The sequence below is a fragment of the Chlamydotis macqueenii genome, chromosome 6, assembly GCF_036417535.1.
Source record: "Chlamydotis macqueenii isolate bChlMac1 chromosome 6, bChlMac1.mat, whole genome shotgun sequence".
Lineage (NCBI taxonomy): Eukaryota > Metazoa > Chordata > Aves > Otidiformes > Otididae > Chlamydotis > Chlamydotis macqueenii.
The window spans coordinates 5,852,499-5,864,858 of NC_141561.1; the positions used below are offsets into that span (position 1 = coordinate 5,852,499).

Below are 12,360 nucleotides of genomic sequence, written 5' to 3' on the forward strand. Positions count from 1 at the left end.
GGCTTTATTTAAACATGGCAAGCATTATGTTAAAGTCTCTCTGTTCTTCTGAAATCCTTCCGACTGCCTCTCATTTACATCTCACTGCCTCTCTCCTCTTTTGCTGGTATATCTCTTAATAGAAGCCTGTGAAAAGAGGGGATCAACAGTAAATTGTCTTTATGGTTAGTGCTGACAGATTGGCTCAGAGCTTCATCAGTCTTAAATTTAATGGACTCTTCTTCAGTACATTAGAAACTATGGCCATTGAAGAGAATCTGTGTTTTCCGTATCACATTAATTCACTAGTCTAATAAATATCTCTGCTATTGAACCTACTGGCCTTTGATCCTACAAATACGGCATTTTTAAAAGCATCCAGATTTGAAAGCAAAAGAGGGAGCTATATACCAGCAGAACAGGTGGGCTGTCTTCCTCATAAGGACATCTTTTTGTCCTTGTAATGTTGCGATGGATCTTCGACATCTACAAGATGAAGGCAAATACCAAAGCTGCTCTGGCAAGGGAGCAAAACCACTCTTCTCTGTGTATTTGGGCTGCGCTTTGCCATTCTAACACTTGTTCGTACAAACTCAGAGTGAAGGAGCTGACAGTAGGAGCTCATTTAGCCTTCTCTGAGTTGTGACGTGTCAGCTTTTTTTTTTCCTTTCCCCAAATATACATAAACAGTACAACCATTTGAATTGTCTCATATATGTTCTTTGCCTTCCATTTCCTTTACTCCTAGTCATCAAAATCCTTAAAGTTTCCATAGAGAGAGTAGGCAGAACCTTCCTACTCATTATTTGTGACTTTTACCTGTGTTGTGTGTAACAAAAACAAACAAAACCACAGGTTGGTGAGAGACTAATGAGGCCAATACCGTCTGAAAGCTGCCGTGTTCCTTCTAAAAGCAGTTTACATGAGAAATGACAAAGATTTATGCTACAAGGACTTAAAAGTGATATGTAGATCACGAAGAGTAGATGTCTGGACAGACAACTACATTGCAGATGTACAGAAATAATTTTACCTGCAGTTGATGTTTCAAAATACTAGAACTAAAACAACCCGAAATAAGACACTTGAACCCAAAGACTTGCAGGCAGTCAATTCTCTGTATTAGTCTGGATGCTGAAGAAACTTTTACAGTGTTGTAGAATATGTAGGTACAAGGCTAATTTTTCACAAATTACTGACTTTGTTTTCTAGAATGTTATATTTTTTTATAGTCTTTTGTATTCATTCACCTGTTATCTCCTTTGTTAAGAATTTGGAGTGGGAGTTTATCTGTAGGTGCATTTATAGTAAGAGTAGAAAAAGAGACAGGGAAAGTGTTTTGCAGCACAGTTACGACTGACAGAGCTGCAGTTGGTTTTGTTAAAACACTGTGCGTGGATAGATGATTTTTGAAAATGAGTGGTCCTCCAACACTGTATTGTTTCAGACTTTCTTTAGTGATGCCTTGTGCAGCCTTGTCACTCTTTTCCTCTACATTTTTGATCAAAAGATAGATCTACAGTATTACACTGTAATAGTTGACAGATAAGCTCTGTATCATTTTCTATGCAATCAAATATCGTTGTTCTTAGTTGCTTATTTTAGAGTTGACTAGTCCAACGCATCCCCTCTACAACTATGAATTAGATGAACAAGGGAAGTTGCTGATCTACCTGAGAGTAGAATGTCATTGAGCTGATAACAGAATTGATTAACTGATATTCCGGTTTTAAAAGGAGTGCAAACTGCATTCATTCTTTTTACCACTGCTGCTCCATCTTTGGTTGATAACAAAGTCTTTGTATAGCAAGAACAATTGTGATTACACAACGTATCAGAACATTAGGCAGATTATGGGGCAAAGATTTCCCATTCTCAGATAAGGAAATAAGAGCCATCACCTGAAGACAATATCTCTCTTAACTGCCATTTGGGATGAAAAGCCATTATATATGATTGCTCAAAAACAATCGCTACTCTTTGTTACAACATCTTTGCTTAGGAATTGGACCCATAGGAGACTTCCAGGTGCCTGCTGGAACTTTCACACTTTATTTATAGACTACCTCTCTGTGTGTGTATACACACATGTGTATATATAATGTGTATAAACTGTGTATGTAGGTATACAGAGTACCTATAATATAGCATCTATGAATGGAAAACCTCCTTATTCAGGAGGTAAAATTAATGCTTTTTTTTGAACATCACAGTTCTAAATTCCTGATTCCTTTATATTAATAATGAAATGTTTTCATTAAGATAATAAATGTTATGCTATCTCTGAGTTTATTGTTATAAAATGAATGTCATCTCATTTGCCAAAGGTAGTAATTACCAGAGAAATTCAGTAAAAGTTAGTGTTTACTCTTACTGTTCATTTTAATAATAGGAAAGAAAAATGCAGAAGCTTCATTTAGTTGAATATGTCATCTGTGTTTTTGAGGTGGATAGTTCTTTGTTACTGTATTTATAATTTTTCTCTTCTTCTGATTGTTTACAAGTAATGTATGGAAAAATATAGAGGTACATCAAAAATATGTAGTCAGTATATTATATGCAATGTACTTTGCATTCTGATTGCTATCCAGCAGTTTGTATTCAAACACTTGAATGAATGGACTTTTTTTTTTTCTTTTCTATTTTTAGGGGTTGAACAATGTGATTGCAATAGACTTTGACTATAGAGAAGAGTTCATCTATTGGATTGACTCCAGCAGACCAAATGGCAGTCGCATAAACAGAATGTGTTTAAATGGAAGTGATGTCAAGGTAATTGGGGATTAATAATGTCACTAGTAGAATTTATTTTTTTTTAGTGTTTTGAGAAATGCTCCTTCATGCATTTAACCCAGATTCTGAGGTTTTGGTTTATGCATACAAACACAGCATGAGCTAGCAAGTCTTAGTAAAATTTAATTGCATTGGTATCTTATTTGAAGTAGAGATAGGGACTAAGAGGACTGTATTTATGAGCTAAATTCCTTATTACTTAATTGACAGTTGAATGAATTGGCAGTTCAGTGTGATTTACAGGACACCAAAGAAAAAGGAGGTATAAGCTGTGTAAATATATTGAAAAAAACCTCAGTGTCCTTACTGTGAATAATGCAGGGTAAAACTGTGCTCCTGTTTCTACACAGCCTGTCTGTTTTGCCGTTGTAGTGGAATAAGTTCACAAATCCACTATTAAGCTCATTGGTTGACTTACATTAACATTTTTTTCAGAATTTGTCATAAGTACTAAGGAATTCTCCTTTGTTCTCATATGTCTGACGTTTCTCTTATGTCTGCTTATTCTCTGATGTCTGACAAGGAACAAATGAGCAGTAGCATATCCTGTGAATTCTGTTTCCTCATTGTACACCAGTGCACCATTTGCAGCTTAGTGCATGGATTGACACTTCTTTGGAGCACTTCGACTTCCGTCTTTCTCAGGGTTAAGATTTGGAACTGACTGGCATCAATGAACTTGGTTTCCATCCTTCACACAAAAACAATTGTTTGTAGAACTTAAAAAAAAAATATTTGAATGAACATAAGTTGTGGCACTCTGATTGCACTGGGGTAAAACTAAAATTCAGCATGCACTAGAAAGTTCTAGCAAGTCCCTGCAAAGATTTTTTCCTGCAAAAAATAGGAGAGAAGCAAGTGTGGGGTTCAAAATCTATTAAATCCTTGAATCATATTTATTGTCTTTAAACATTTTTACAAAGGATCCTATTCAGCTTCTTGTCCATACTGAATGAATCTGTATTTTGTTATTTTAGAGAATGTTTTCAGGACTGGGGATGACTCCAGACTTTTTCTTTCTAATATTTACTATTTCAAGAAAAAAAAAAATATTTTTTTTATAATCAAAATCTTGTAATTGTCAGATGGAAGAGTACAAAAAAGTCCTATTGCTTTCTAATGATGTAATAATTTCATTTTTTAAGAAAAGGCTTCAGAAGTTTGAACAAACATAAGAAGAACATTAGCTTGGGGCATGGAGGGTATTTCATTTTTCCTTCCTTAATGTTTTGAAATTTACACAATGAGTGTCACATTGGTGGAGATTTTACTCAAATAGGATGTCAAATTCAAAGCAAAAATTGTGAAAATAAGTGCCTTTAATTTTCATAAGAATATTTGTTTTTTTCACTGAAAGGCTTGGCCAAGATTCCACCTCTGAAAGCTAAAAATACCTGCAAAAATTTATCAAGAATTACGTGTTGTAGCTATCTGATATTCTATTAATAATCTGTTATGCAGTGCCAAATGATAACTTGGTCTCTTTGACTTAGATTTTAGTAGGTTAGCATAGGACATATTTAATAATTGATGTTACAAATAATTAGTTTCCAAGTGCAACCTATTGAAATATTTTCTTTTTTTTTTTGTCATGAAAGAGAGGTTTTATGGTTGTCAGCCTTTTCCCTTGAAGTATGAATTTCTTATTTTATTTCCTTCATACTTCTTATTTACTATAAATAAGTAAATATAAATAGTGTAAATAATACTATTTGATAGATTACCTAGGATTTCCCTTTTAGAAGACAGCATCTTTTCAGCATACCAACTCCAGCTGTCTTGCCTCTGGGAAACCTGATGGCGTCTCATTTTTCTTCTGCATCTGATCGTGGAGGAGATATTTATACAACTGAAGAAACAACTTTTTCACATCAGTGTGTTCAAACATTAACACAGTGTTTTATGTATAGTATTGTAAATTCAAATGAAATCTGGTTCTGGAAAATGCTGTAGTAAGCTGGATTGTGTACATTAAATGTCACACTGGTGACCTCAGTGACTGGAATAACTTTTAAGTAACCCTCCACAGGAAGTTGTCAGAAGATGGAGACTAATTACTTCGATGCTTTTACATAGTGTAGCTAAACCACCATATAAGTTTGCAGAGCTATCCATTTCTACATGATGTCCCATGTTACAGAGCAGCAGTTGCTGCAATTACGTATTTATAAACAGTGAAGCTGATAGTGCTAAGGTATTGGAAAATAAAGTATTTTATTCATATTTAAAAAATGGTGCATGCCTGGATTTAATTTTAAAAAGACTTTGTAAGGTGATAAATAAAGTAATAACCTGAAAGAGTGCTTTTACATATTCATAACTATAAAATTGGTTTAAAGTATCTCACAGTGTCCCTTGTTAACTTGAAGGCTTTTCAGCCTTTATTTACCATCTTCAAATGGTAAATAAAATTAAAAGTAACACATTCTGTTACACGTAAGCCTGATTATGTGTAAAGTTTATACTCTATTGCATGTGCTTTTCGTGGTGAAGGTTATGATAAATTAGAACGTACACTACAATAATAAATCCGTTGTTAGTACTTAACAAATCTCAAATATTTTCAAGTATTGCTCTCACAGTTTGGTTTTTTGTTTTTTTTTTTTTCCTTCTTAGGTTCTACTTGCACAGACCTAATAGGGAATAGAATAGGTCAGAATAGACCTTATCAGGAATAGAATTTTTAAGCCTAGATGAAATTGGACTTTAAGGATTTGGAATATTCAAATGTCACTCAACACTTAAAATGAAGTACTCCCAGCCAAGCAAGACTGAGTCATACAATCATGATGAGATTTGTAATCATGTACATCTAAAGGCATTTGTTCAAGTCGCAGAATTATTCAGGTCATCAAAAACTTTGAGAATTAACACATCACTGTCAGTAGAGTGTAGGCTTTCCAGCGGGTCACTAAATTGCTTCTGTCTCTTGGTTTATTCCTTACTAATGTAGTCCTTTTGAAATTTAACTAATTCTTAGAAAGTTCCTCTTTCTTCTGCCACATGAATGTTGGAAAGGAGAGCAGTGTTTTCTTTCCAACTAGGTAATCTTTGCCTGTTTACCTGAGTTGAGTGCGCTTATGGTCTATCTATCATGATGACGTATTTGTCATCGCTGTGATATTAAAATGAAAAATATGCCAACGTAGACTGGAGAGAGAACTGGTGAGCTAACAAGCAGACATGTTTGAGGGCACGTTACAGGGAGAGAAGCCTCCTCTCCATTCTGTTCTGTGAAAAATAAACAGAATAGTAAAGGGGAAAAAAAAAGTCATTTCTTTTTGTCTTTATTTTAAAAAATTAGAAACTTAAGATGAAAAATGAAAGACAGAATTCATAACATTTACTGCATAATGGAAGGAAGTTTGACATTTATTTACTACCTCACAGTATTCTCCATTCACCCTTCACATAAGGAAAGTGTCACACTGTCTTAGTTACTTTAGAAATGTCATTACTTCAGAAGCGCCATTGTGTAACAGGATATAATACCTATTTTTGTAATGTTGTATGTCACTCTGTTGTGTATCCAACCTCTCAGTATTCTGATATCATTAACTCTCGAGTTGTTGTTTCTTTTCCCTGTATTTAGATCAATAATTTATGTAATTTTTGCTTTTGTAGGTAGTCCACAATACAGCTGTTCCCAATGCACTGGCGGTCGATTGGATAGGGAAGAATCTCTATTGGTCTGATACCGAAAAGAGAATTATTGAAGTGTCTAAGCTCAACGGCTTATACCCTACCGTCCTTGTGAGCAAAAGGGTGAAGTTTCCTAGAGATCTGTCCTTAGATCCTCAAGCTGGGTATGAAGCAACCATTTTGCAGTAATTCACATTTAACTCTAATTTTATTTATTTAATTTTTTTTTAACAAAAACATAGGATAGGAAGCACTAATTAGTTTTTTGTTATCTGACTTTCAGCTACACTGGATATCAGTAGTCTAAAATGCATTACCAGTGCTTATTATATCACCGTTACATATCAAATTGGTATACTAGAAAGATGAATGCAGGTACTAAACCATGTTTTGTTATATTTACTCCTCTGTAAATGTTTTCTTTTGGTAGGAGGAAGGCAGATATTTCAGAAAATACCTCTATCTTTTTTTTGAAGAAGTGTGTTACTGAATAACAAATGTTTGTATTACATAGATGGCAATTCTTATGCTTTGTTTCATTTATTCACCGATGTGAACTGTCTTGTTAGCACTCTTTTCTGTGTTTACCAGTTTCCAAAATAATTTGAACCATTCAGTTATGATATATTTGAAGACTTTTTTCTGATATTTTTTGCGTGTTAGTTGAAGAGTGAAAATGTTTAATCATGTACAATTTGAAGATAAGTTTTGCGGTTTTTTTACTCCATGAAATTAAAGTTTTGATTTTCACTCAAGTCTAATAACTGGACTGATTCATTGTTAGGACACAAAAGGTTTATTTTAGGACACTTAGTTTCTAACCTTAGTTTTCAGAAATTTGAAATTATCAATATGCTTGAGAAATTTTTGCAACAACAAAGTTAAGAAGTGAGAACTGCCTGGTTAGTTTAAATAATTTATTAACTGGTACCTTTAATTGATAATTTTATTAATTATTGCATTACAGTTTATTTATTTATATAAATCTGTGCTGGTATTCTGAGTGCAGTTTTGAGCACCAGCACCATTTTTTATTTGAACCAAAATAATACTTCTCATTAGTAAGACTTAAATTATTATCTAGTCCCTGATAAATAAAATATAGACTATGGCAAATTTGCACTATATCCTTTCAGACATGAATTCCGTATTCCATTCTATTTTGTGGAACATCAGGATATATCTGCACAAATTGGATGTTATAAAGCTATTGTAGTGTCTTATGACACTCTTACAGTATCATGGCAAAGTAATGATTCTTTTTCATTTCTAAATCCTAAGGCTCAAATAATCATCTCGTGTCAGTGACAGGAGAAAATTGTTAACTTGGTCTGGACTCTAATGAAACAAAGAAAAGGAGTGTATTTCCTGGCAAAGAAATGTAACCTATCTACTGTTTTTCGGAGAAAAGCCATTTTCTAGTAGTTCTTAGAACTAGCATTGAATTTTCTTTAACTGTACCTTTCTTCTTGTAAAATTTGGCAAGGTGGATGTAGACATTTCTTAAAAACACATTCAAGATATCAATACACGATATTTTGCTCTGGATGGCTGGACATCCAGGGTATGTTCCCTGTTATGCAAATATCAGCTCTACACAGTCTGTACAAAGAATCACAGTCTTCCAGGAAGGTTTATATATACACAACCATAATAAACTTATTGTGCTCCTGCTCATTGCACAGTATGTGTACAGACTTAGCTTTCTGAGGGCAAGCTCTTTTTTTTTAATAAATATATTTGTTTGTTTTAATATGAAAAGCTGCTGGAAATTTCAAACTCAAAATTATTGTTTGAAATAGTATTAACTGTATCTTAGTTTTTTCCTCACAAATGAGAAATGCTAAATAAACTGTATTGCTGATACCATCCAACAGTAAGGATAAGTTTCCAAATAAAAAGTTTTCTGTTGGAGTCAGTGGAGAAAGCTCCCTTTCTCTGCTGCTTGTTGTTGAGCAGGCTCAGTGCCAACACATTGCACCTGTGTTTTGTAGGATACCTGTAGCTGTTCCTGGGGCCACCATTTTCCTCTCTGCACAAACACTCTTCCAGGTGGCTGTTAAAAATACGAGCTGCATCTGGGTGTTTGAGAGCCTGTCCAAAAGGTGCAGAGTACAGACATATCAGTTTCCCAGCTGGAAATATCTGTCCTGAGGTTCTAAATAATGGCATACAACATTAACGACGTACATCCATGCACCGAATAATAGCCCTTTTTTTGTGAGAAACTGTTCAAATGTTTTGTAATTAATACTTTTTGAGGTAATATAATTTGCATTATATTACTCTTAACAGCAAAACAAGGTTTTGTAATACGTATAAAAGAAAAAAGGTAACTGTAATACAATATTTGTGATCACAGAGTTTAGTAGTGATGCCATTTTTTGCAGGATACGAGATTCATGAAGTCTAATCTGGGCAGTACTTCAAATTCTAAGGTACCAAGACTAAGCAATTAAGTGCACTTTTTACTAGTCTGTAATGAATTTGATGAAAGTACATCTAATATGGGGGCTATGCTATTCAAACCTTTTACATTTAGCACACTCATTTGCAGACAGGTCTAGAAAAAAATAAAAAAAAATCTATCTGGAAAATTGAAATATTATAGAATAATTACTGTTTTATTCTCAAGATCAACTAAATTAAGTATTTATTGGTATTTTTGCATGTCTAAACAAAGCACTTGTTGTATTTTGTTTTACAGATACTTGTACTGGATTGATTGCTGTGAGTATCCTCACATTGGCCGTGTTGGTATGGATGGTTCCCATCAAACAGTTGTCATAGAAACACAGATATCTAGACCAATGGCTCTTACAATAGATTATGTCAACCACAGACTGTACTGGGCTGATGAAAATCATATTGAGTTTTCTGACATGGATGGATCTCACAGACATAAAGGTTGGTCAACAGAGTTTGTTTCTTTCTTTTTTTGATAATTTTTAAATTGAAGATGCTTTGCATTTCATGTATAGTTATGGAAAAACTGTACTTCAAATTATTTTGTCAACTTTTATTGAAACTTTTTTCCTTTTTATCAATATCTTTAAAGCTTGCTTTTAATATTCCTTCTCTATTATGAATATGAGTAACAGTTAAAAACCTACAATACATGACCATGGGAAAAAAAATGTCAAACGAAAACAAACTCGAGGAACAGACTCAGAAATCAGAGGCTGCAGTATGTTCACAATATGTGTTCTTGTCCAAGAAACAAAACTAGTGAAACTTGGCTGTTAGAAGTGGAAGGGATAGGTCCTGTGTGCTATGTGTCAAACTGTGGCCAAAAGCAGCCTTTTCTCCAGCTTGACAAAGCCTGGAAATGCCTGTTGGTCTGCTCAGCGTGAGTCAATAAGGAGACTGGTATTGCAAATGTAATCTGGAGTTTTCCTGGTAGATGAGCAACATAATAACTTTTGAAATACTTAGGCAATGAAGTAATCTTTGTCCCTGTGTTCTACTTCTCACCTGACAGATACTAGGTTTTTAATTATATTTTATCTAAAAAGTGTTTTAAAAAAAAACCAAAGGTTTTACACTATGATGAATAGCTCTCAGATTCCAAATGGTATAATTAAAAATCTTTCACTTTAATTCAAATATATGAAATACTCAGTGTGTTGGGGCTGTTTGGTGGTTTGGGTGGTTTTTTTTGTTGTTGTTGGGTTTTTTTTGTTTTTTTTTTTTTTGAGAGGAGTGTTATTTGAGCTCCCCTCCACAAACTTTACCCAGACCTCAGAACTGCTGCTCTCCTGGTAAACTTCATGCATTTTGGGCTTTTTTAGGCTTTTATCTTGTACTGGCTGCCTCAAGGTTTTCTCCAATACCAGAGTTCATGAAATAACAGCTTTATTTTCATATTGAATCTTCATCGAGAAATACAGCAAACAAACAAAAAAGTTTTCTAGCCTTCGTATTGGTGAATAGTAAGTTATAAATAATTAATGAATAATTCAATGACAGTTATTTGAGATGGTAGATTGGAGAGACTACAGCCACAGCTATGAGAAGTGTAAACATCCTCGTACTCTTTTTTTCTGGATCTTTCAAAGGAAAGAAGTAAATAATGGCCACTGTGTCTCTCTCAGCCCTAACCTGACTGAAGTGGTCAAACCTTTCTCAAGTGCCTCTTTCAATCAGAAGGTTTCAGAATTTTTTGTTCTCAGAAAATTCCCTCGTGCCCTATCACTAAATTTCAGAAGATATCTTCAAAATTCTAGTCATACTGTCTTTGGTGCCCATTGCCTTGATCTCCAACCTGTGGATTTCTCTTTCTGGAGTGGTTAAAATCAACTTGAAATGTTTTTAATTTCATGGAGTTGATGTCTTCCCCTGAGGATATGTGAAGCTAGAGAAGAAGCAAATTTGTCACAAAGCCACAACTGGTACCAGTGAAGAGCAGTTTCGTACAACAAATTCTCTTTCTCATTCAATGGAGCGCCATCACTGCTAGTTTTAGACAACTGAATGCGTTCATGACTATTTAAGGAGCATGTCTGACTCTAGGTTGTTATAGTGAAAGTGTTAAAGTCAAGTATTATTAGATGTTATGTAGGCTTTCAGGCCTGATAGTTTTACCATTTCCATTGGTGAATGAAAACATATAAAAATTTGGTACCAGTTAAATATCTGAGGCAAGCTCCAAAAGTGATAGTGACTTTTTGTAAACCTGGTATCGTACTACTTTTGAGGACATGTCTGGTTTAGGTACAGATGATGCATAAATATTCAAGTGATAAGAAACATGCTTTGGGAGAAAGAATCTGAAGTATTTAAAACTATGTGGGAGGAAGATATTCTCCCTAACTAATGCTGTTTGTCACTTTCTGTTGTCAGGATCTTCACTCAAAATGTATGGTTATCAAACCAAAATCAAGTTGTAGAAAAGTTTCTGTGGATTTAACAAAGAAGTGATAGAAATCTTGGTGTCTGAAAAGGATGAAACATGCCTCTAGGTGCTCCAAAGAGTGCCCTGAGAAATTTTGCAAAGCTCCTATGTTGTGATCGATTTGTCTTTAATCAGAATCTTTCTCTGCCTCCCCCCATCTGCCTGAACAAACTACCAAATAAATTTTTTCATGTTTCAGCACAAGACTAGACATATTTCTGGAAGATAAAATTTAGACGTTACAGGTTAATTGTCTTAACGGAAACTCGAGGAGGTTCAGTGGCTGGGGTTTAGAGGAAGTGAAACTGATCCTTTCTAGCTTTCTGATATGAGAAACTGTAATCCATGTTGGTAAGCTCTTAAATTTCTTGAAGATGTATTGTTCACATGGATCTCGTGGTACATTTTCCTTTGTCATTTCAAGACACTGTGTTGTCAAAGTTAACTAAGGGTTGGTTGAGTTTATTTCATCCTTTCCGTTTTCAAACAGAGCAGCATACAGGCACAAATACAATGAGTATAAAGTACATATTCATGGAGCAAAGAAAAAAAAGTCTAAATGCAAATCATGTGAGTGATGCAATCTGAAGTGCTATTTATCCTAAACTAAGTGTTTTTTCACCTATTTCTGAGACCTTCGAGGATAACGCTAGTGTGCTGTGAGTTTTTTCTGAGAATGTGGGTTTTTTTGCATTTTAAATTACCTGTTACAAAATGTATCAAAAAATGCCACAGAGATTTTGCAAGACCCAGCAAATCAGTATCATGTCAGAATGGGTGAATCTTATATCATTAAGAGATGCTATTGTATGAGGCGGCAGCGTTCAGTGCTCTGCGCCTGACATTTCTTGAGGACAAACGGGACAATCTTAGGCTAATTACTGATGTGCTGTATGTTAAACCAAGGAGTGGTTATTCCATGCAATGGGAGTTTACATGTATTTTGCCACTGTAGGTATTAGTGTTAACACTTTCTGCAACAAGTATTTTTTTCTTTCTTTCCTACGAATCTCTTTCAGGAAAAGAGAACATCTGCTACTTTTCTCTTGTAA

General features: G+C 34.4%; 1 protein-coding gene across 1 annotated transcript in view; it reads left to right on the top strand.

Moving 5' to 3' along the window:
- The window catches only part of LRP1B (LDL receptor related protein 1B), a 579,931-nt gene that overhangs the window by 463,282 nt on the left and 104,289 nt on the right, over positions 1-12,360 (top strand). The window contains exons 60-62 of the mRNA XM_086750558.1: positions 2,629-2,751; positions 6,397-6,578; positions 9,122-9,321. Coding sequence (XP_086606684.1) covers positions 2,629-2,751; positions 6,397-6,578; positions 9,122-9,321 — 505 coding nt within the window. The remainder of the gene's footprint in view (positions 1-2,628; positions 2,752-6,396; positions 6,579-9,121; positions 9,322-12,360) is intronic.